The sequence below is a fragment of the Trichosurus vulpecula genome, chromosome 8, assembly GCF_011100635.1.
Source record: "Trichosurus vulpecula isolate mTriVul1 chromosome 8, mTriVul1.pri, whole genome shotgun sequence".
Lineage (NCBI taxonomy): Eukaryota > Metazoa > Chordata > Mammalia > Diprotodontia > Phalangeridae > Trichosurus > Trichosurus vulpecula.
Window position 1 is genome coordinate 181,909,552 of NC_050580.1, and position 25,254 is coordinate 181,934,805.

Genomic DNA, 25,254 nt, shown 5'->3' on the forward strand with positions numbered 1-25,254 from the left:
TGAACCCTATAAATATTGTTTCCCTTCAAAGTTTAAAAAGTGTAAAATTACAACTTAATAGGTCCCCCAAAGCAAAAAAGATGTTCAAAACACATTCAACTTACATAATAGGATTAATTTCTTCAAGAAAATAAGAACTAAAAAAAGTCACACACCCCACACTCTTAGCTTTCATTGGGAGGTCTTATTTCAACAATAAAACCAGACACACACTTCAAAGTAGGTTTGTTGCACACAGGTAACATTAAATTGGGGGCACCGCATACAAATTTCATTCCCTCTCAGAAACTATTGCCAACTTCAGCTCTTAAAAGGAAGACACCTCTTATGTTAAGAGGTAGTGTGTATTAGTGGGGCAGGAGGGCCATCATCTTCCAATCACTAGAAAACATTAAATCTTTTGTAGTATGTTTCCTGGAGTTTGTTAAAAATTTTCTGTCTGTGCTCAAATGTCAAGCAGTATCCAACAGCATCTTCTGTTTCTTGAATACGTTTCTGGAATCGACACCTATCTCTTGCTAATTCTTCCCAGAGTCCTTTGCTATCTTCATCACTACTTATGTAATACTCAGTAACTTCTTCAAGAAAGGTTACCTTTTTTCTTCTGGTAGATGTGCATCTGTCTCTGGGAAGAATTCCATACTGGATGTCTGAGATTCCAGTCTCTGGGCTTCCTAACAGCTGTACCTTACAACTAAGTTGTACATCACTCCGAGAGATGGCTACTGTTGACTCAGTTCGTCTGTTTGAGTCACATCTGTCTTTCCCTTTTTCCCCTGCTGTCTGAAAAGGTGCTTTAAAATTAAGAGGGTTGTAGGAGTCATCGGAGTTACTGAAAGAGTTCCAGAGTTTTAAGTTTTCTGCCTCATCTGCACTAGATTCCCAATCATCTTCTTCTCCAGAGCTATGGTTGGGAGAACCAGGTGGGCTTTCAGTCCAGGAAGAATCCTCTCCATCAGACTTTCCGGAAGAGTTATCCTCTGAATTGTAATGGTCTCCACTAATAGTTCTAGCAGCAGTTTGAATTGTCGCTGTAAAGTTTTGAGGGTTATATGGATCCATACTGTAGAAAGAGTTCCAATGGTGAAGGCCTTCAGAATGCTGTTTGCCAAGGTCTGATTCTGAAAGAGAACCATCACCATCAAAGCCATCATCTTCACCTTCTTTATCCCAGTACTCACCCTCAGACTCAGTACTTGTCTCCTGGTCACTGGACGCACACCCCAAAGTATAATCTATTAATTTGTTACTACATGCTGGTCTGGCAGAAATTGGAAAGTCATCTTCTATATCTGAGCTGTCAACCACACTTGGTTGAATATCCACAGTGTCTCTCTCTACAGACAGCTCACAAGTTGGCCAGTTTTCTTTAGAGTCCTGACTTTTCAAAAGAAATGGAATCTCGTTAATCAAAAACCCTATTTTGTCCTCAGTTGGGTCCTCTTTGCCTCCTACAAGGGCCTCTGTGGAGGGAACAAACTGTACAGGACTGTCTCTACAACATTCAGATTTCAAGGCTTGGCTCAGGTCAACTCGAAGCAGGTTGTGGTTCTCCTCCAGGCTCTGATAGCCATGATCCTGGTCAGGGGTGGGTAGTGCTTGTCCTTTGCCAGCCTGCTGCGAGAATTCCAGGCGTTTCTTTCGAAGGTGGTGGATTTCTGGCAGAAGCTCTCTGGAGAGGGGTGATTTGTGAGGACATCTCTGCCAGGAGGATCCCGGACTCTCTGCGTTCAGGGGTTGGGGCTGGTGACTCTGGTCAGCAGCCCAAAAGCAGCTCTCCAGGGTTAGTGTCTGGAAGTCGCCCATCTCTGTGGTCTCAAAGCTATTTTGACAGGTGAGTTCCACGTGAGACTGGTAGTTCAGACCGGCGGGGTTCAGCACGTAAGAGACCACGTCGAAATTGTTCAAGCGCTGAATGCTCAGAGCGCCGCTGGGCGAAGAACAGAGGTCCTTGTCCGGGAACAGCTGAACTTGGGGGCTGCTCTGCACCAGCTCGGCCCCCGACAGCTGCTGCTGCAGGAGAAGGGAGCGCGCCGCGGGTCCCGAAGGGCTCCCCTTGCCCTCCAGCTCCAGGCGCACGTCTCGGGGACCGCACGGCCACTGGATGCCCTCCTCCAGCCACTTCAGGGGGGCGGTAGCGGGGTCGTCCGGGGGGTGGTCGCGGCTGGAGGCCTTGCGGGCGGCGTGTCCGGCTGCAGCTTCACCCCCTGCTCGCGGGACCCTCTTCTGCGCGGCCAGCTCCAGGCACCTGCCGGGGATCATGGCCCCCAGGAGCTGGCCCCACAGCAGCACCTTCTGCAGCAGGCTGGGCAGCGGCGCCAAGAGCTGCGCCAGCAGCGACAGCCAGGCCCGGGTCCGGGCTTCGGCCAGGTGGCTGCCGGAGGCCCGGCGCCCCGGCTCGCCGGCTTTCTGGACGGCTGCCGGAGACGAGCAGGGGGAGCTCCAGCCCTGCAGCGCCCGGCGGGGAAGCGCGAAGAAGGGCAGCCGGAACCACGAGCCCCGCTCTCTGGGCACCTGGGCTCCGGGCTCCATGGCTTGCTCCGGGCTCCATGGCTTTCTCCGGGCGGTCACTCCGGGTGGCGGGGCGGGGTTAGCTTTTGTTTGGGGCTCACTCTTTGGAAGAGTGTTGGTGTGGAGACTCTGGGTAGCTATTAAGGAGCCCCCTCAGGGTATATATACACTTCCTCAGGGTCAGATCGCTTCACACAGAAGGTTTCACACCTCTTGAGGGTTTCACACATCTTGAGGGTTTCACACCTCTCTTGACCTAACTAGCAAAAGGGTGTGGGCCTTTCTACAAAGACAAGACTCAGTCAAAGGCACTTGATTGCCTTTGTGCTGAGAAGTACTCCAAAACAAAAGGCAAAACAAAAGTCCCACTTTGTTTGCCCTTACAATGTCATAATTCCTCCCACATCTACTATGTGTCAGAGGGCCGACTTTTGCATGTTGGCTGAAATACTGGGCTAATATCACCGTTCTGCCTCTCCACTTTCAGTGCAAATAATTGCTTTCCCACAGCTTGTAAAAGCTTCAAGGTGATTTGCATAGCACAGAGATTAGGTGCTAGGAAAATGTCATGAATCAAAAAGAATACACTGACCTTAATCCAAGAAAGAGGGAAGATTGAAGCTACTCCATTGTTGGGGGTCCCCGACCAACAAGAACCCCAATCTCAGTATGATGAGGTGGGAGTTAGGGAAGATACGACTCCAATTTATTGGGAGACATTATCCAGTTTTATAGGGTTTTGCACTACATGAGCAGAAGCAGGTGTTCAAGGGGTAAAGGGATGACAGCATGGGAAGATCGATATCGGGTGGGAAGAATCTGGATTGTTGTAAACTATGATTTGTAAAGTATCAAAGATGTTCCAGTAAGTAAAGTATCAAAGCATTGTTGTGTTAGGCACTGGTTCAAGAGCATTAGGTAGTGGCCAGCTGAGTTCCTCCTTCTGGGCTTGTGAATCCCTGGTAAATGGACTCTGCCTGCATGAGAAAGGATAGCTACCAGAGCGGGAGGGGGCTGTTAGGGATGAAAGTCCTTCCTCTGGGCGCCTACTGTTCCAAGTCCTACTAAGCCTGTCTGGTTTTACCCAGGAAACAGGCCAAGCGCTAGGGTCCGAGCAGCCCCAGGGTTGGCACCAACTCCCTACACTCCATGTTGCTGATGAATGAGATAAGTTAAGAACAGATTTTGGTTTCTTCACAACTACCTGTCAGGTATAATTCTTATGCCTGAATACAAGAATTGAAAATGCTGATTAGCCCCAAGGCATGTTGTCCAGGGGTAGTCTCACAACAGAATGACACTTTCTTTGAGGAAGAAAAGCTGAATCAAAGATGAACAGAAACAGTTTCAGAAATAGAGAAGAAGAGCAGATATGAAAGCAGAAATGGAAGAGTAGTAAAGTAATGATGATTGTTGAGAGAAAAGCTATAAGAGATGCTCTGTGACACAATTTTTCCTTTTCCAGCAGTGTAAATTGTTTGGGGAGTGTTTTGTCTCCCATTTGAAGTAGAAGTTTGTGGGAAATTGTCGTGTGTGTGTGTGTGTGTGTGTGTGTGTGTGTGTGTGTGTGTATGTGTTACGTACTGGGTTAGTCTGTCTTCATTAAACATTATGCTATTTAATTTATGCTTCCTACTTGGTCTGTCACTGGTCCTCTTCAGGAAGGAAGGATAAACAACAATCCTGCTTGGTCTGTTGGTAAAGAAGGTACTGAATGAAGACTCAAGCTATATTTGCATAATTGTGTTTACCTAAAACATCTTTGTTGAAACTCAAGCAGGATAAGTTCCAAAGCTGAGTGGGATCCTTATATATATATTGGTCTAATACTGCCTTAAGTTCCATTTAGAGTCAGCTAGGTGGCAAAGCATATACAGCACTGGGTCTGGACTCACCAAAACCTGAATTTAAATCCAGTCTCAGACACTAGTTTTATGACTCTGGGCTAGTCAATTAATCTCTGTTTGCTTCAGTTTCCTCAACTATGATATGGGGATAATAATAGCACCTCTCTCTCAAGGTTGTTGTGAGAATCAAATGAGGTAGTATTGGTATATTTAGCATAGTTATCTGGCACATAGTAGGCACTATATAAATACTAGTTATTATTATTATTCCTTGAAGATATAAATATAAAACAATGATGTTACCCGAAAGGGACTTATGCTCTTCTTTAGTATTAAGTTTCCTGGAAAAAAGACATGGGATCATAGGTTTAGAACTTGAAGGGACACCTTGGAGGCCATCAGGTTCAACCCTCTCATCTTATAGATGAGGCAATTGAGGCTGGGGGAGGCGTAGTAACTGGCTCAGAGTCAAGCAGCTTGCTCACCATTGCCACTTTCAGATTTTCCCCCTACCACCATCACTCAGTAACCTCTCCTTTTGTGAGGTTCTCACAGCTCTCATCTGTTATCCAGTCAAAATCCTGGTAGTTACTGTCTACAGACTTCCAGGACACTCCCTTTCTTGCCGCAATGAGTACCGGATCACTTTTTTTTCTCTTTCTTTCAACTTCTACCCTCATACTGGGGGACTTCAACATATCTAGATACTCCCTCAAATACTTTAACCTCCCGGTTCTTCAACTTGCTCATTTGTCCTGATCTACTCCTTTACCCCACTTCAGACACTCACAAAGATGGTCATAATGTTGCTCTTGCCATCACCCACAAATATATCACTTCCATGTTCTTAAACTTTTAAATTCCCTTATCTGATCACTCTCTATTGGTTATCTATCTCTCCCTCTGCTTTCCAATAACAAACTCTGTTCTCCATCTACTCCATAACTTCTAATCCTTTGACCCTTCATTTCTCTCCCAAGCCATCATCCCATGCTCTAGCCACACTCTGGTCATTTCTCAATCCTGACCTATTGGCAAGTCAGTCCAAATTTACACTAGTCTTCTCTTGAATCCCTTGCCCTGTTGTCATATAGTAGATTATTTCTCAGCCTTGGGTCACTCCAATCATTTGATGCCTTAGATCTTACATATGTGCTGCTTAATGAAGATAGAGAAAATCATGTAAATGTTTTGACAGAATCCACTCCAAATTTATGTCACTTCAACCGGGCTTTCACTGTTGCTAGATAATTTTTTACATCTCCCAAATTAACTTACTATTCCACTTATTACAGTGGCTCTTCCAAACATTTATCCTTTGTCAAACATTTCAAAGCTCCCCCTCTCTCCACTTTCCCAGCTGAGAGGCTCATCTCTTATTTTGCTGAAAAACGGAGGCCATTAGCTGAGAGTTCCTTCTTCTGTCTTCATCTTATGTCATCCAGAGATATTCTACCACTATCTCCACTTTTACCCCTGCCTCACAAGAAGAGGTTACCCTTCTGATTGCCAAGCCAAAGCCCTCTACCTGCACAAATGATCCCATTCCATCCCATTTATTTCAGTAGATTATCTGTTCTATCATTCTTACTCTTACTTCTCTTCATTCTCTCTCTGTTTAATTGATGTTTCTCTCCTGCCTACAAACATACTTATGTCTTTCATCCTCAAAAAACCTTCATTTGATCCTTTCATCCCCTCATCTCACCTGCATTTTATGACTAAAATCCTTGAGAAGGCTGTCTCCATTTCCTTTCCTCTTAATTTTTTCTTAACTCCCTCATGTTTATTTAGTAAAATAAGATGCACTTATAAACATATAATGATTAGAATAATGGTAATAGCCCTTCTGAAATATATTAAATATAGGCTCATTCAATTTATTCATTCTCTCAAGGTTTCAAAATTGAAAAGAAAAACTTTACAATTCTGTCTATGATAACAAAGATATTGAATAAAATAAAGCAATGGCTGACTCCCATTAGAAAGTAAGCTGGTGAGTAGAGATTGTTTTCTTTGTTTTAGAGGTGGCTAGGTTGTTGTTGTTGATGTTGTTTATCCTTCATTCTTGAAGAGGACTATTAGGAAGGTGATGTCATGACATTCAAGTGAATTGGATTTATGTGAGGCAGGGTTGTGCAAAGTCACTGGCCTCACTCTCTCTTCCAGAGCCACCTGGATCCAAGATATAGATCAGGACGACTGGAGATGGTCCTCAATGCAATGGGAGAACTTGACCTTTTTATGCTAAGATCTTTCTGAAGTCAGTTTGTCTGAGGCAATGCCCAATTAATGATTAAGGCTAGGTGAGAAATGAGGCAAAGAATGGCTTCTTTTATCTAGTAAAAAAATTGATCTGGGAGGGGGAAACCCTCAGGGTTTTGGGACAAACAGAAATAATTGCTATTTACATTCACTCTGAGCCATCAAAGCCCCAGCAATGACCAAGTGAAACTTAGGCTGGTACCTATTGTCGGCCAATCAGTGAGAACCAGTGATTTGGGTTTAAGGCATGGTCCTTAAAAAAGAAATCTAGCTTGTAAGCTCCAAGATATCTTGTGAGGTTTACAGTGACCAAAATTTATATTCCTTTGGTCAGAGCACCTGCAGGTAAGGGTTGCACAGCAGATAGAGCACTGAGTCTGGACTCAGGAAGATGTAAGTTAAAAATCTGGCCTCAGACTGTCTGTGACACTGGGAAAATAACTTAACTTTTGTCTGTCTCCACTTCCCCATCTGCAAAATAAGCATAATGATAGCACCTATATTAACCCAGAAGCTGGATTCTTTGGGTTTATTAAAGAGTAGATTGTTATAGTCGTTGACTATTGCATCTTGTGTACCTAACCTATTCCACTGATTCACCACTCTGTTTCTTAAGCCAGTACCAAGTAGTTTTGATGACTGCTACTTTATAGTACAGTTTAATATCTGGTATGGCTAGGCCACCTTCCCTAGCATTTCTTTTCATTAATTCCCTTGATATTCTGGACCTTTTGTTCTTTCAGATGAATTTTGTTATTATTTTATCCAGCTCTGTAAAATAATTTTTTGGTAGCTTGATTGGTATGATATTGAATAAGTAAATTAATTTAGGTGAAATTGTCATTTCTATTATATTAGCTCAGCCTAACCATGAGCAACTGATGTTTTCCATTTATTTAGATCTGACTTTATTTGTGTGAAAAGTGTTTCATAACTGTGTTCATATAGGCCCTAGGTTTGTCTTGGCAGGTAGACTCCTCAATATTTTGTAGAGTCTACAGTAACTTTCAATGGAATTTCTCTTTCTATCTCTTGCTGTTGGGCTTTATTAATAATATATAGAAATGCCGAGGATTTATGTGGGTTTATTTTATATCTTGCAACTTTTCTAAAGTTATTTATTATTTCAAGTAGTTTTTTACTTGATTCTCTAGGACTCTCTAAGTAAATCATCATATCATCTGTGAAGAGTGATAGTTTCTTCTTTGCCTATTCTAATTCCTTCAATCCCCTTTTCTTCTCATTGATAAAGCTAACATTCCTAGCACCAAATTGAATAATAGGGATGATAATGGACATCCTTGTTTCGCCTCCGATCTTATTGGAAATGCTTTTAACTTATTCTTTGTTTTTCTTTTTTCTCTTTCCTTCCAATGAAGTGGGAGGGAGAGAAAATAAGTTTTTGTTAATTTAGAAAAATAGTGAGGTAGTGGAGTAGGGAGGTGCTACAGATGTGAAATGTTACAAGCCCTTTCATATGAGGTCTCTGTAATATTAATTTTACTTAAAATGTTTTTCTAAATTGTGAGACTTCTCACAAAGTGGGAGTAATCTGCAAATGTAATGCAAAAACAAAAAAAATTAAAAAAAGGTCTATACAATGTCCTAGAAGAAATTGACATGGAAGATGCCACTTAAAGTTGGAAGGATTAGGAAAAATCTGCATGGAAGAGGAATTTTCTGATTTTTACTTTTAGGGAAAAGGAGGGTTACAGAGGTGGAGATGTTGAGAAAGTGTGTTCTAGACATAAGGGATTATATTTGAACTTGGCAAGGTGAGATTATTAAAGAACTAGTAGTCTTTTGCTGTAATATAGCATATAGAAAAGTTGAAATAGAAAAAATCTGGAAAGGAAGGTTGGAGTTAGACTGTTAAGGACCATAAAGTCTGAAATGAAAATATTAATTTTATCTGATATGCCATCTAGAGACACTGAAACATTTTGAGTAGGGGAGTAAATGACAAGATTCTCTGTTTATTTGAAAGATTACATTGACAAGTAAGTAGGGTGGATTGGAGAAAGGGAATACAGGATTCGGGAAGATGAATTAGGAGCTTGTTATAATATTATAGTTGAGGTAATGAGGATAATGGCAGTATGAATGAAAATCACAGAACCAATGGGAATGATATTGCCAATGAAGAGCTGAAAGGGTTTGAGAAAAGATTCGATGTGAAGGTTGAGGGATAGGAATATATAATATTTGATTCCAGTATCTTGAACTTCATTATTGGACAAATGATCATTGTCCTATTATTGAGTAACCAATAATAAAATGGAAATTGGAAATAGGAATACATTCTTAGGGAAAGATGATTTCATATTTGGCCATGCTGGATTTGAAATGCAAATGGCATATCATGATAGAGATGTCCAAAAGACTCCTGGAAATGAAGGATTAAACATATTTCTTATATGTTGATCTTTTTCATTCTTCATTTTTTCACCTAAGATAGATACTGCACTAAGGGGGGCCCTAAAGATATCTATTGTAAAGACTATAATCTTTAGGTGCTCAGTATTTTCCTTAGGGCATCCTTCATGTCCTTGTTCCTAAGGCTATAGATCAAAGGGTTTAAGAATGGAGTCACCACAGAATAAAAGAGGGTCACAATCTTCTGTACTCCTGCTTCATGGCCTGATGTTGGTTTCACATACATTACCATCACAGAGCCATAGAACAGTGACACCACAGCCAAATGGGACCCACAGGTAGAGAAGGCTTTATGCCGACCTGCTGATGAAGGAACTCTCAACACAGCTCTCAGAACCATGGCATAGGTTCCCATGATGAAAAGGAAAGGAATAAACAGTGGTAGAGAATTCACAATGGAGCAGGTGAATTCTACCAAAGGGGCTCTGGTGCAAGTGAGAGCTAGCAGTGGGCCTGGGTCACAAAGAAAGTGGTCTATGACTTTGGAGCCACAGAAGGACAGTTGGGAGATGAGAATGATGGGCAGTATGAACCATAGAAATCCAGTCACCCAGCAGCTGACCACTAGGTTGACACAGAGACGTCCTGTCATGATGGTGGGATAATGCAGAGGTCGGCAGATAGCCAGATACCGATCAAATGCCATAATGGCCAGAAAAAAACATTCTGTACCACCTAAGGAGAAGAAAAAGTAGAACTGGAGGAAGCATCCAGAGAAGGAGATCATCTTGGTATTAGAAAGAAAGTTGGCCAACATATTGGGGACAGTAGAGGTGACGTACCAGATCTCTAGAAATGAGAAGTTGGCCAAGAGGATGTACATGGGAGTGTGAAGTCGCTTGTTCCTATGCACAGCACAGATGATAGAACCATTTCCTAGAAGGGTCAGGATGTAGATGATCAAGAAAAGTAGGAAAAGGAGGATCTGAATGTCTCTTCTACAGGGGAACCCAAGGAGGATGAAACCAGCAGTACTATTGGAGCTGTGGTTGGTGTTGGAAATTTTCATTTGCTTGTGAGCTATAAAACAACCAGAGGTTATTGATTGAAAATTAGCAATTTTACACTTTTCGAAGATCTTAAAATAAATAAAAATTCAACAAACATTTGTTAATCAATACTGAGTATAGAATACTGGAGAAATATAAAGCTTCATTATATTAAGGTCCCTGCCCTTAAGGGCTTATAGTGTAACAAAGGAATTATATACCAACAAACATTAATGTAACCTTGTAATGGCAAGGAACTGATGAGAAGAATGGTTCTTCTGAGCTGGAAGGGGAGACTGAAGAATAATGGGAGATAAGAGACTCATTGGATCAGGGAAAACTGATCAGCCTAAAACTACCTGGACTTCTCTGGACTCGAGTCCATGAGCTCCCATCTCCCATGATTTTTACAGTTCCTCAAGATAGGAAGTCCTTCAAAATGAGAAAAAAGTCCTACATGTTCCACCAGTCCACCTTGCCAATACAGGCTACATATAATACAAAATAATACAGTATGGCTATGTCAGAGAGTTATAAAACAAAATCATCTTTGAAGTAGGAAGGTATTCATCATTATGGATCAAGAGGTTAAAAAAAGGAGTTGTGAAGTAGCTGGCATTTGATTTGGTGTTTAAAGGATAAGAATAGGAGGCTCAAGGCTTCAGTTACTGTGACCTAGAAATTTCCTATTTCACTTATATGTTAAAATGCAGTAATTCATTCTCATACTGACTTTGCTAATCATTCCCTTTCTCTATATTATTATGCAGGGTGTACCAAAATTCTTAGTGAAGTTTTAAATTATTAAGACTATTAAAGCTAAGAACTGAACTAACTTTTTTTTAGTATATCCTGAATAGCTTTGATTGATACTTTACCGAAAAAAAATGAGCCCATACATTGTTACCATCCCCTTCTTTCCTACTTCACAACTCAAAACCCCTCTACATCATGTATTATTTTCTCTACTTTTGTCCTAGTCTCTGGTGTTGAGGTGCTCCTTTTCTTGACAAAGTCAACAATTGTACTTGAGACCTTGATCCACTTCCTTCTTTTCTTCTCCAGGAACTTGCTGCCTTGATTATTTCCCTTTTTTTCTCATCGTCAACCACTTTCTATCCATTGTCTCCTTTCCTTATGTCTACATAGGCAACCCAATACCTCCTTAAAAACATCTTTATCTCCCTATCCGAAGATGTTCTTTATTCCTTCTCCCTTTACTAGGTGAACTTCTAGAGTCATCTACACTCACTGATTGCCTTTCCTCACCTCCTCCTCACTTCTCAACCTCTTGAAATCTAGGCTCTGGATCCTATCACTCTACTGAAATAATTTTCTCTAAGGTTACCTCTAATCTCTTAACTGCTAAATTCTAGTAACTCTCTCAGTATTCATTCTCCTTGATATATTTGTTGCTTTTGACACTCTAGAACATTCCCTCCTCCTAAATAATTTCTTCCTAACTTCTGTGACACTACTCCCTTCTTTCTCCTACCCACCTCACAGTTTTGTCTCAGTCTCCTTTGTTGGTTGCCCCACCTCCTAATTGTCAATGAGGAGCTCTCCTGGACCTTGCTGTCTTTTTTTCCCTAAGGTGGCTCAGTGATCTCATCAGCGCTTGTGGGCTTAATTATTTTCTCTATGCAGGTTACTCCTAAACCTATATATTCTAGTCATTCTTCTGAATTTCAATCACCAACTGCTTCCTGGACATCTACATCTAGATGTACCTCAGGCATATTACTTTCACATATCCACAATGGAAATCTTTACCTTTCCCCCCAAATCTATCCTTGCTCTGAACTTTACAGTTTCTGCTGAGGTCACTGACATCTTTCTAGTAATGCTGGTCTACAAGCTCAATGTTGACTCTTCCTTGTCTTTCCTTGATCATATCTAGTCAGTTGCCAAGTCTTGTCAATTCTACTTCTCCAGAATCTGTTGTATCTATCCTCTTCTCTTTACTCATATGTTCTACTCCAATTCAGGCCCGTATCACTTCTTGATTGTACTACTCATCTCATTTCTTTAGTGTATTCTTCACATAGCCACCAAATTAATATTCTTGCTTGATCATTGATCTCAAGTTGGAAGGGACCTCAGAGACCATCTCATCCAAAGACTTTTATCTTACAAATTGTGGTCCTGAGAAGTAAGGTGACTTGCCAAAGGTCCCACAAATAATAAACACCAGAGGTGGGATTTGAACCCAAGTCCCCTAGAATTCTGTCCCATATATGATACTGGCTGTCAGAGAAGGCTTGGTCTGAAGATTAAGTCAATGCCACATACTCTCTGAAAATGACCTAATTTCCCAAATATATGATGAAGCATTGCAACTGTTTACAGATTTCCATTTAAATGAACAGACTTAGATAGGATAGTAATCCTTGTAGCTGGAATCCCTTCTGTAGCCCTTTCTGATTGGCTGGCTTTATATTGGGCGAATTGTTGATTATTTAAGTACATTTGCTCAGGTCGTTAGTCAACTCTATGAGAAAATTTGGGCAATTATTTTGTGCAAGAATTGACACTAGATAGAATTTGGGAATGGGAGAAGCTATTCTCTGATGGACATTACCCTCTTTCTTTTCAAAGCCCCTCTCCTGGTTGTAGTTTTTCCCAGGCTTCTATCAGATGTTACATTCCCAAAGTACTTGGTCTCAATTTACTATGATAAATTGAACTGTAAGGTGTCAGCTGATATGGATTTAAGCCTTTAAGATATTACTTAAAGGTATTACCATTCACCAATTTTCTTTTATTTTGACAGGATTGTCCTAAAGACCCTAAGTCTTTTAATGGTGGGATTTTAGAAAGCATGACAGGAGATGAGGACATAGTAGATAGAGTGTTGGATATGAAGTCTGGAGAATGAGTTCAAATTCTGCCTTGGAGACTTAGTAGCTGTGTGTATGTGAACAATTCACTTAGTTTGACTGAGCCTCAGTTTCCTCATATGTAACACAAGGATAATACCTAATTCACAGGGTAATGTGAGAGCTAAGTGAAATAATGTATATAAAGTACTCTGTAAATTTTGAAATGCTATTTAAATATCATTACCCAGGCAAAATGAAACCAAGGGGAAGTGGATGATGAAAAAAGAAGATTGGATGGTCATGTGATGAGCATGAATGATAGCTGATGAGCTACCCAAGTGCTCCAGTGGCATATCTGTGTTATCAAGAGAGTTTAAGGAGTGCCCTCAAAATGTTGGATCAATTCCCTGTGAACTTGAGGAAGGACATGAACAAAATGAACAACTGTCACCCAAGATACATAAATATGAATGAGTTATATTTAGTACCCTTGGGGGGAATTACCAAGCCTATGAGACCACTGTTCCATTGAAATGACTGTTATTACTGTTATTATTATCATTGTCATTGTTCCTAGTGCTCCTTATATACTATGTCACAGGTAGCATAACCCTTATACTTAGAACTATTTTCCTGGGTGTGCTAGTAGGATCCCAGGATTACAGATTTAGAAGGGACCTTAGAGACTTTCCATTCCAATCCCCTTATTTTTCAGATGAGGAAACTGAGTCACGGTGAGATTAAGTAGTATGTTCAGGATCACCCAACTAGTAGCTGTCTGAGTCAGAATTTGAATCCAGGACTTCCTACCTCCAAATCTTGTGCTGTCTCCATGAAACCATGCTGTATTTCGGCAGTATAAATATCGCATCTCTCTTGAAACATTTCTCTTCTTTGTAAAAAGCCTAATCTTTCCATAATGCTTTTCCTGCTTTGTCTGTAAAACAAGGCAGAAAGAAAACATTCTAGAAAATGAATATTGAGAGAAAAATGTTCAAAAATGATATTTTCAGTCTAAATATAAAGAACATATGAACTTATAGTTATTTGTGTACCTATATGACTTTATACTTTTGACTACAATTACATTTTTTAAATTTATAGGGCTTTAATATGAATTATTTCATTTGAATTTCCAGGAAGACAGCTATGGAGAAAAATATGTATTAATGCCATGAAATATTAAAATGTCATTGGATCTAACCAAGCAAAGGAAAGTCCAAAGTACAAGTATCTGAGGAGTTCAAGTAAAAGCTAGCAACTTGAAACTTAATTTCCTTGGTTTTTGTGGCAATTTCCACCTCACTTATCACCTTTCCAACTAGTAAACTTAGTATAATTATACATAGTAATCTTATGTAGACTTGGAAGGCAGCTAGAGGGGGTTGAAAGAGCAACTAAAACAGGGAAGACTTGGGTTATAATTTTGGCTATGCTACTAACTGCATTGGGCAGATATGCACTAACTCTATTGGGCAGATACTAGATGATCTCTAGGGTCTTCCCCAGCTCTGTTCATTTATGTGGAAGCCTGCTCCAAGGATGTCCTGGATTGGAGTCAGGGGTTGCTGCTGCTGCTACACATGCTATTTAGGTACAAATTGAGATAGAGAGGGTGGAGGGAGGATATTGCAGCTTCCAATATCACTAGGGTGAACTTAATTTATCCTGAGCTACTTATTTTAAATAGGATTCTAAAAGCCTAGACCAAGAGTTGGAAGGGACTTCTGGGTCTAGCTGTCTCATTTTACAAATAAGAAAATGATATAGAAAGATTAAATGCTTTGCCTGTGTTTACGAGGAAGAAGTATCAGAGCTAGCATTCAAATTCAGGTCTTCCAACTCCAAATCCAATGTTCTTTTCCCTGTCTTGTGCTTCTTTCCTAAGCTGGATATGGAGTCTAAATTTGGGTACAAGTTCCAGTTTTGCCTCTTATTACCCGTGTGACAGCAAGGTGGCATGGCTAGGTGGTGCAGTGGATAGAGCACTGGGCTTGGAATCAGGAAGACTCATCTTCCTGAGTTCAAATCTGGCTTCAGAGACTTACTAGCTGTATAACTCTGGTCAAACTCTGCTTTTGTTTCCTCATCTATAAAATGATCTGGGAAAGGAAATGGCAAACCACTCCAGTATCTTTGCCAGGAAGACCCCAAATGGGATCACAAAGAGTTGGACATCACTGAATAACAACTGTGTGATATTGGGGATAACACTTCTTTTTTGAGCCTCAGTTTCTTCATCTTTAAATTAGACCATTTAGACTAAATGGTTTTTGAGGTTCCTCCCATACCTCCAAATCTTTGATCCTATGATCCTTAGCAGTATTGATCCCAGATCTTTTTGTGGGTAATTTTCATTGTACAATGATGTGACTCAGCTGAATCTTGAAAGAAGCCAAGAATCAGAGGTGAGTAGGGAGAGCATTGTAGAATGGGAGACCACCAGTATGAAAGTAGGAGATGGAGTGTGAGGAACAACAGCAAGCAGGTCAGTTTAACTGGACTTGAGAGTGTGTGGATGGGTATAAAACGTCACAAGTCAGAAGGTAAACAGGGGCCAGACTGTGAAAGGCTTTAATTGCCAGAGAACTTATATTAGATCTAGGAGGTAATATAGAGCCACTGGATTCTTTTTTTTTTGGAGGCAATTGGAGTTAAGCGACTTGCCCAGGGTCATACAGTTAGTAAGTGTCTAAGGCCAGGTTTGAACTCAGGTCCTCCTTACTTCAGGGTCAATGCTCTATTCACTGTGCCACCTAGCTGCCCTGCCACTGGAATTTCTGGTGTGTGTGTGTGTGTGTGTGTGTGTGTGTGTGTGTGTGTGTGTATGTATGTGTTGACATAGTCTGTGCGATATTACTAATTAGTACTCAGTGTGTCACAATGCATCATGGGTCCAAAAAGATTATATTTAAGAAGGCAGCATCATTACTTACCTGCATGCATCCTTTTATCTGCTTTACAGAGAGAAGCTGTCCCATTGGCCTGCTCTACATTTAACCAGCAGCCATTGAGAAGGATAGACAGATTCCTTCAGAAGTTCTTTTGGACAGAGGGCTTTTTATTGACAGTTTATGAGAACACAAACAAAACGATTCTGGAGTTGTGTCGTTACAAATTGCTTTGACAAATATATTTACCAACAGATATACAACCGAAAAGTGGTTGCACTTAGTTGAAGACCAATTCCTTTGGTCTACATGAGGCTGATTACTCTGTTTAACCAAAACTTTACATACTGATATCCTTTCCCTTCCAGTTGACAGCTTTGTAGAGTTGGAGTGTCCTACAAATTCTAGGATAACTCCAACTTGAGGAAGAGATAGAGAGAGTGAGGAAGAGCAAGACTTGTATTGTAGATAGTCTTGCTATTATATGGGTGATTGCCTAGCATCTCTTTGCAAAAACATGCAGAGCATGTTATAGGGGACATATGGATAGGGTCTTTGGAGTGCAAACTATCAAAGTATTTACCAGTCCCATAGATTCCCATCTACTCAGGCCTGCCTGCCTGACTTGGCAGTCTGTATGGATAACCTGGCTCTCAATTTACTTCCACTGAGCAGCTCTGATAGAAGGTTACATGAAGATGTCAGTAATGACTCTCTCCCACTTCATTATACTATGTGCCCAAAGTCCTTGAAAACAAAAATAGTGTTCTTCATTGTGATAAAGGAGAAAGACTCCTGGAGGGAAAAATTGCATACTCAGCTATCCAGTAAGCCTACATCAAAAGAGCTTCAGAAAGAGCCTAGAAGCTTTGTATTTACATAAATGCATTTTCCATAAGTGCTACATCACCTTCTTTCCTGGAGCAGGACAAAGGACCCCAATGTCAAAATCTCCTTTCTTCTTTCTCAAGAGTGCTTCAGATTTCCTCACTGGAGATCTTCAGGCCAAGGCTGGATGAGCTCTTGTGAGGATGTTTGAGAGGATTCATGTTTCATGGAAGCATTTTACACTAAATGAGCTCTGTGGTTCCTTACAACTTATATTAGTCTATTATTGTCTTCTAATAGGAAAAATGTATCCTTTCTAACAATCAATACAGGAAAAGCATGTGAATGTGGGGTTGGTACAATTCTCTCTCAGTGTTTTAGAGAAAAGGGGGGGATTATAAGTAAAACCTACTCTGAAGTAAATCCCTAATCCCTACTCTCTGAGGGACCAATTAGTTATCTGTAGAAGGAAAATAGTGTCTGGGGACAACTTTGTGCATATTTTCACCTTTCTCTTAAGAGCCTATTCCTTCTGAGGACTCAGTTTCAGCAGCGATTCTTATAAAATATCTGTGTGATGCTCAGGGCAATTCTAATTGTGTTTCTTCTGTTTTTCTTCTCAGATCTTTTAGGGGACAGTGGAAAAACTGATCCTGTCAGTCTAGGGTAGTCCCTTAGGGCCCTGGTAATTTTGCTTGGAATGTAGGCTTGAGGTGAACATCGGGAGAATATTGGTCTTGGCAGGCAGCATCATGACTCATGCCAAGACCTAAGGGAAATGCTTCATTTTCTTCCGGTTTGTTTATATCTAAAATGGAGGAAATAATCACAATCCTTCCTTCCCAGCATCTCAGAGATATCAGATCATGGCTCTACAGCTGTAATGGAGCTCAGAGGGCATTTAGTTCAACACAATTGTTTGACACATGATGAATTGGAGATCTAGAGAGGTTAAGCAATGTGTCTGAGATCACATAGATTATAAGCCTCAGATGCAGGATTCAAACCTAGGTCCTCTGACTCTGGAGCCCGTGTTTTATCCACTATACCATATATGAGAATCAATCACTCAAGAAGTATATCAATACCCAAGAACAAATTCATCCAAGGCTCTTAGGAAAAAGGAGGATTTTTTATGGTAGTTATTAAGATTTCAATAAATCAACAAGCATGTATTAAGCACCTTATATGTGTCAAGCACTATGCTAAGTGCTGGGGATTAAAAAAAATTGAAATAGTTCCTCCCTTCAAGAAGTATATAATATAATGGGGAAGACAACAAGGCACAGATAGCTACATACCAGATTATGCAAATCTAATGTAAAGTAACCTTGGAGGGGAAGGAACCAACATCTGGGGGTGGAAGGCATCAGCAAAGGTCTCTGCCAGTAGATAGTGCTTGAACTGAGTCTTGAAGAAAACCAGGCCTTTCAGGAGGCATTGGTGAGAAGGTAGAGCATTCCAGTCATGAGAGTTACCCTATGTAAAGACCTGGAGACAGAAAGTGGAGGATTGTGTGTGAGAAGCACCATGTAAGCCAAGATGGATGAGTCACAGAGAGCATGGAGGGAAATGCTACGCAAATAGTAAAAGTAAGAAGGGCCCAGGTTGTGATGACCTTTAAATGTCCAACAGAAAAGTTCTATTTGAGTCTATAGGAATTAGGGAATTCCTGGAGGTTACAGAATGGGGGGCAAAATGGTTAAGTCCATTTCCGGAAAATCTCTTTGGTATCTATACGGAGGACAGATTGAAGAAGGGAGAGAGGCAAAGAGAGCAAACAGCACTCTCAGGTCCTGAACTAGGGAATGAGTGGAGAGAAGGGAGAATATCTGATAAACTTGGAGATGGAAATGACAAGAATTGGCAATAGATTGTGTGTGTGTGTGTGTGTGTGTAGTCAATGATGTCATCAAGGATGGTGCACTCAGGAATAGGAAGAAAGTTCTAAAGGAGAGTGAGAACATAGTGAATGCTATTTCGGACATTTTGAGTTTGAGATGTCTATGGGACAGTCAGTTTGAAATGTCTATTAGCTAGTTAATGAATTCAAGAGAGAACCCAAAGCTGACTATATAGTTTTGGCATCATTTATCATAATAATGACTATTAAAGTTATGGTAAGAGATGACTGCATCAAGTGAGAGTGTAAAGAGAAAAGAAAAAAGGGCCCAAGGCACAGCCTTGATGACTGCCAAATGGCATGAATACTAGGTTATAATCTTCCTTTTCCCCACCTAGACAGAGGGGAGTGTGATTAGTGTTAGAGGTGCCATATGGGTTGCGTATTTGAGTCCTGTCCATCAACAGACATTGTAATAATGATGGCCAGCATGGCCCATTTAAGTTTTTATATGCTCTATTCATTTTTCTTCCTATGAGAATCTAACCTTTCTCTAATGTGCCTGGGGGACTGCTTGATTTCACCTTTAAGGTCCAGCGAAGGTGTTGACTGAGCAAGCCTAAGTATAGACCATTCTAGACTGGTGATTTCGAAGGGCCAGCATGGTTTCATTAAGAATGGTTCATTCCATATTAACTTCATTTTCTTTTTTTTAACAGGATTGCCAAATGAGTAGATGCAGAAATGTCTATGGATGTAATTTGTGTGGTTTTCAATGAAGCTTTTGATAGAATATTTCATACTAATTTTGGGAAGAATATGGAGAGATATTGAGATTATTATACAAATATATAGATTCACAACTGGTTGGATGGCCAGACCCTAAAAGCAATTGTTAATGGTTGAATATGGCAGAAAGTCTCCATTTAACTACCTCAGGGATCTGTGATTGGTCCTGTGCTGTTTAACATTTTTAACAATGGCTCAGATAATGACATAGATGGCATACCTACCTTTGAAATTGCCTTAATTGACTCTCTCTATATCTTGTACATACACAGTTATTTACATGTTGTCTTCTCCATTAAAATGTATGCTCCTTGAGAGCAGGGATTTTTTTGTTGTTGTTGTTGCCTTTTTTTGTATCCTCACAGTTTAGCACAGTACTGTTGTATAGAAAATGGTTAATAAATAATTATTGGCTGATTTATTGGCCAAATTGCTAATGAACAATGATTCCTTTGACTCTTCATAATTCTTCAAATTTTAGAGAGGTCAGATCTCTTTGACTATAAAGAATATTGACAAGGGATTCTAAATAAATGTAAAGATAGTCACTAAATTGCAAACAAGACTATTGAATATGATTCCCTAAATTTTATTGGCTCAGCATTTCTCCACTGATTGATTTCAAACCTTCAATTTTTGGGGGGAAAATACAGTTCACAAAATTCTTTGTCCTTCCTCCTTGTTGCTAGAAACATACAGCAAGTGGTGTTTTGGAAGTGACTCCTCTCTATTTCTCTGTGTTTTTTAAAACTAGTCTAACATAGCAACTAATTTTGTTGTTTACTTCAGTGTCTACAAGATTAGAGAGAATGTTTGGTTCCTTTTTTTCTGGTGAAACAGAATTAAATTTTAAAAATTTCACATTAAGTTCATCGAGGTTTTTGTTCCATTGTGGTAGAGATATAGAATAGTAGGTATTTAACAGAAGCAGAAGAGATGGAAAGAATACCCAAAAGAACTATAAAAGAAAGATCTTAATATCACTAATAACCATGATGGTGTGGTTACTGATATAGAGCCAGACATTCTGGAGAATGAAGTCAAGTGAGCCTTAGGAAGCATTGCTAACAATAGGGTTAGTGGAAGTGATGGAAGTGTAGCTGAGCTATTTAAAACCTTAAATGATGATGCTTTTAACTCAATATACCAGCAAATTTGGAAAACACAGCAGTGGGCACTGGATTGGAAAAGAACAGTTTATGTCCCAGTCCTAAAGAAGGGCAATGCCAAGTAATGTTCAAATTATTAAACAATTGCACTCATTCCACATGCCAATTTTGGAAGCTAGGCTTCAGCAATAGGTGAACTGAGAATTGCCAGAAGATCAGGCTGGATTCTGAAGAGGCAGAGGAACTAGAGACCAAATTGCCAACATTTGCTGGATTATGGAGAAAAAAAGGAGTTCCAGAAAAAAATCTACTTCTGCTACTTTGACTACACTAAAGCCTTTGACTGTGTGGCTCACAACAAAATGTGACAAGTCTTCAAAGAGATGAGAGTACTAGATCATCTTACTTGTCTCCTGAGGAACCTGTATGGAGGCCAACAGTTAGAACCAAACATGGAATAACTGATTGGTTTAAGATTGGAAAATAAATATGACAAGGCTGTATATTATCATCTTATTTATTTAACTTATATACAGAGCACATCATGCAAAATGCTAGGCTGGATAAATCAAAAGCTGGAATTAAGGTTGCTGGGAGAAATATCAACAATCCCTTACATGTAGACAATACCATTCTGATGACACAAAGTGAAGAGGAAACAAGACAGCTGATTTGAAGCTTAACATCAAAAAAACTAAGATCTTGGCAACTGTTCTCATCACTTCCTGGCATATAGAAAGAAGCAGTATCATATTTTATATTATTGGGCTCAAAGACCAATATAGATGGTGTCTGCACCCATGAAATTAAAAGACATTGCTCCTTGGAAAGAAAGTTATGGCAAATTTGTAGAGCATACTAAAAAGCAGATACCTTGCCTTGTTGACAAAAGTTCATATAATCAAAACTATGGTTTTGCTAGTAGCAATGTAGGCGAAGAGAGTTGGACTATAAGGAAAACTGAGTGCTGTAGAATTGACGCTTTAGAATTGTGCTGGAGAAGACTTTTGAGAGTCCTTTGGATAACAAGGAAGTCAATTCAGTCAATACTTAAAGAAATCAATTCAAGCTATTCATTGGAAGGTTAAATACTAAAGCTGAAGCTTAAATACTTTGGCTACATAATGAGAAGATGAGACTCATTGGAAAAGACCCTAATGCTGTGAAAGATTGAAAGCAAAAGGAAAAGGTGATGGCAAAGGATAAGACGGATAGATAATATCATGGAAACGATGAACATGAACTTGGACAAACTTCAAGAGATAATGGAGGATAGAAGGGCCTGGCATGATATGGTCCATGGGGTCATGAGGAGTCAGACATGACTGAATAATGGTGTTTAAAGTTTTAGCAAAAAAAGAGAGGGGGTGGGGTTTATAGGGCCATATAAATTTTGAATCTCTTCCTGAATGAAGTATCAAGAACAAGATATTTGTTTATAGATCTATAGATCTATCTATCCAGCTCTGTGTGTGTGTGTGTGTGTGTGTGTGTGTGTGTGTGTGTGTGTACATGAGCAATTCCGGGCGGTTGAAGGAGTAAATTAATCAATAATCCAACATTATTTAAAGTAGGTAACAAAATATTCTAGCACTGTGACTTTATCAGGTAAGAATATCTCTATTGAATCAATCAATCGATTAATCAAAGGTATTAAACTAACATGCCCTAAAATGCCTAGTGGGTCTCCTCTAAAATAGCAATCTAATTATTAACTGAGGATTTGAGTGTCAACTTTGAGGAGAGAACAGTTTTTTTCAGCTAAGCCCCCAAGGGAAAATCTTTTGTAGGTGGACAATAATTTCTACCTTTGCTACCCCCACCTCTACACAGTTGAAAGAGGACAACCCAGTGAATTCTGGAAGATTTGGATTTCTCATCTCTACCCTATCAGCATCCCTGGGACAGTAGAGGCTGGTAGTAGTGTCTTCTTTGAGAGATGAGGAAAAACTAGATATATTGATAAAAGGCAGATTCAAGACTCTACAAAGAACCATGCAGAAAGCTGTATCATACCTAAAGGGAGTTTCAAGAGGGTTGGGAGAAAAGGATTTCTAGCATGATTTCCAGGAGTCATAAGTGACCTTCTTTCCCACATGTGCTATAACCTTAAGCCCACTTCCTCTGGATTCTGTACATGTTGGTGGGAGAGTGCAGCACCAATTTCTGAGATGTTTTGTATCACATGTTCTTACTTTGCCACCTTAGTAAAATACTCCCTTCTAAAAGCTAAGTGAGACTGGCTGACTGATTTCATTGAAGGGAAGAAGCCTGATGGGGCTTGTAAGTCATAGAACTAGAAAGACCCGTTCCTTCTCCACTCCTTCAGAGATACTCCTAGGACCCTGAGGGAGAAATGTAGCAGCTGCCTTGTGGGACTCAATCTACCACTGTGAGTAGGTGTTGGGAGAGTAGCTCTAGAATCTGGGCTGCATCTGTTTTTATTTTAAAAATTTCAAATTAATTTTTGTATTAGTTTATTTTCCCATGCAATTTTAAAGGATTTAAATATTCGTAAAAGAAATAAAGGGATTTGAGTAATCTATTGTGTAACTTTAGAGATCTTTCAACTTACTATTGGTTGAATGGAGGATTATTTGATATTTTTAAAATGCATGGGTTACTTTATCTGTTCTTGGAAAGAAAAGAACTATACTACTTAAGTAATATAATCCAATCCATCAAGGATTTATTAAACACCTACTGTGTGCAAGGCAGAGAGTCAGAGTGTTATTCTGAAGAGGGAACTGGTTTTGGAATTAGGAAATTAGGAAGACCCAAGCTCAAACCTTGCCTCTGATGCATACTAGTTATGTGACCCTGGGCTAGTCGCCTAACCTTTCCATGCCCCTTGTATACATCTGTAAGTTGCAGAGAAAGTGTTGCTCTGCATTGGCAGAGGAATTGTAGGAGAGATCACTAAGCACCAATATATACAGACAAAATGAAAAATAAACTTTGCCCTCAAGAAACTCAATTCAACTGAGGAGATACAATCTGGAAGTATATATATGTGTGTATGTATATACCAGAAAGTTGTGTTTGGAACCAGTATTTATTTTGTTGTTCTCAAATCTTTAAAATTATTCAATGAAATCCAAATTTTTAATGTCATTGGGATCTAATGGGAACAATGGTATAGAAATAGTGTCATCAAGAAAAGATAATGAAAAGAGCACCAAAAAGTTTTCGTTGCTTCCCCTACCTCATACCCCTCAGACATAGCAGCACAGGAAAGGGAATTTGTGCTGTAAAATGTAATTCTTTCTGAGTTTATTTCTGTCCAGTGCACAATTTCTTCTTCAGCCAATCAAAAAGTTCTTATTAATTTTCTACTATCTCATGTGGCAGGGGGAGGTGTTACAAAACACTGTTTCTACTCACAAGGATGTTAAGATCTGCTTTAATAATATCTTTTTCTGAAAAGGGTACCATGGAATGAAGTTATTTCATATGACAAACTAAATGAGAAAGAACAACCCAAGTCCATAACACTTTAACTGGGAGCGCCACATTAGGATAGAAAGAGAAACCATATGTTGAGTTGAAAGAGGGCAGTGAAATCAGAGATACATTCCTAAGTTTCATGAATCCACTGTTAATAAAAACAGTATGGTGTATTTTAAAAGTTTCAATATGATATATCATTTAAGAACTATTTTTCATGTCACATCACAAAATTAAAATTTTTTCCTTTCAATATTTGATTTAAATGAATTTGCTGTATTTGATTAATGATTTGTATTATACTTTGGGGCTATGTTTGTTCTGCTTTTGTATTGTATATATCAATTGTTTGATTCAATTAATTTTTTTTCTATCCTATTCAATTTACATGCATTAGGCACCTACTATGTGTCAGGAACTGTGTTAGATATGGGTATACAAAGATAAAACTGTGATAGTTCCTTCAAAGAGTTTCCATTCTACAATTACTATTTTGTAGAAATGTATTGTACAACATGACTTCATTTTGAGCCTAATTTTTTATGAAGTTGTTGATCTGATGATTAGGTACGCTTGTCAATAGATAATATGATGATGAAACAACTTTGAAACACGGAGGGAAGTAGCACAATGAATTCGGGGTCAGGAAGGCCTGAATTTGAAGCCTGTCTCAGTCACTTACTAGCTACATGACTCCTGCAAAGTCACTTAGCCTTTCTGTGCCTTAGTTCTGTAAAACTGTAAAAACTTAGGAAATTGGACTCAAATACCTCTTTTCCAGCTGTAGATCCATGGTCCAATGAAAAACATTACTTTAGTGATTTTGTCATTCTTGTAAGTTTTTAGAAGAGGAAATTTTAAACATCGTCTATGGTACCAAAGAGGTTGAGTAAGATAAGGCAAGATCTCCTTAGCTCTACTTTTCCATTCCTATCTGTTAATGAGCAACAAATTTCATAGTTCCCCAAAGAACCCAGAAGTTACAGATGACTTCCCTGCTTCTAGTTCTGAGAAAACTTATGGATTACATATTGTGAAGTTACAAATAGGAACAAAGCCAGGAAAGGTAAGAGACTCCAAGGTTGCTGAAGTTTAGTGACAGGGGAGCAAGGTTTTGAGTCAAAGTAATGTGACAATGGATGCACTGTCAATACAATTAAAGAATTTGCAGGGAGAAATTTTTAGAGGGGAAAGATAAGTTCAGTTTTAGATAGTTGAACTTGAAGTGTCATTGAGATATGCAGGTAGAAATGTAGTAGGAGAGGTAGGATTGGAGCCAAGAGATATGCTGGCTGTTCTTGATACTTTATTCAGGAAGAGATTCAAAATTTATGTGGTCCTATAAACCCCACCCCCTCTCTTTTTTTTGCTAAAACTTTAATCTTGAGGCAGCTAGATGGTGCAGTGAGTAGAGCACTGGCCCTGGAGTCAGGAGGACCTGAGTTCAAATCCGGCCTCAGACACTTGACACATGGAC

General features: G+C 39.6%; 2 protein-coding genes across 3 annotated transcripts; both read right to left on the minus strand.

Annotated features, from left to right (window-relative positions):
• Nucleotides 1–377: 377 nt before the first annotated feature.
• LOC118829721 (protein phosphatase 1 regulatory subunit 15B-like) lies at nt 378–2,948 on the minus strand. The gene is given in 3 exon segments (XM_036736625.1): nt 378–2,499; nt 2,501–2,570; nt 2,941–2,948. Coding segments are annotated over 3 exon segments (2,196 nt in total). The 3' UTR covers nt 378–381.
• A 763-nt stretch (nt 2,949–3,711) lies between these two features.
• Nucleotides 3,712–10,098, minus strand: LOC118829098 (olfactory receptor 11G2-like). 2 transcript variants are annotated; one of them, XM_036736041.1, is made up of 2 exons: nt 9,141–10,068; nt 3,712–3,737 (listed from the first exon to the last, which is right to left on the minus strand). In XM_036736041.1, exons 1-2 carry the CDS (start codon nt 10,066–10,068, stop codon nt 3,712–3,714), a joined length of 954 nt encoding a protein of 317 aa, XP_036591936.1. The 2 variants fall into 2 exon arrangements, with proteins under 2 accessions (XP_036591936.1, XP_036591937.1); XM_036736042.1 differs by lacking the exon at nt 3,712–3,737 and having other exon boundaries at nt 9,133–10,098.
• Between the last annotated feature and the right edge of the window lie 15,156 nt (nt 10,099–25,254).

Bases quoted from the DNA above. Each gene is read 5' to 3' on its own strand.
- LOC118829098 (XM_036736041.1), bottom strand. From the start codon at position 10,068: ATGAAAATTTCCAACACCAACCACAGCTCCAATAGTACTGCTGGTTTC. The intron at 3,738-9,140 runs GCACCTAAAGAT...TCTTGTATTCAG, and splicing joins TGCCCTAAGGAAAATACTGA to GCATAAGAATTATACCTGAC.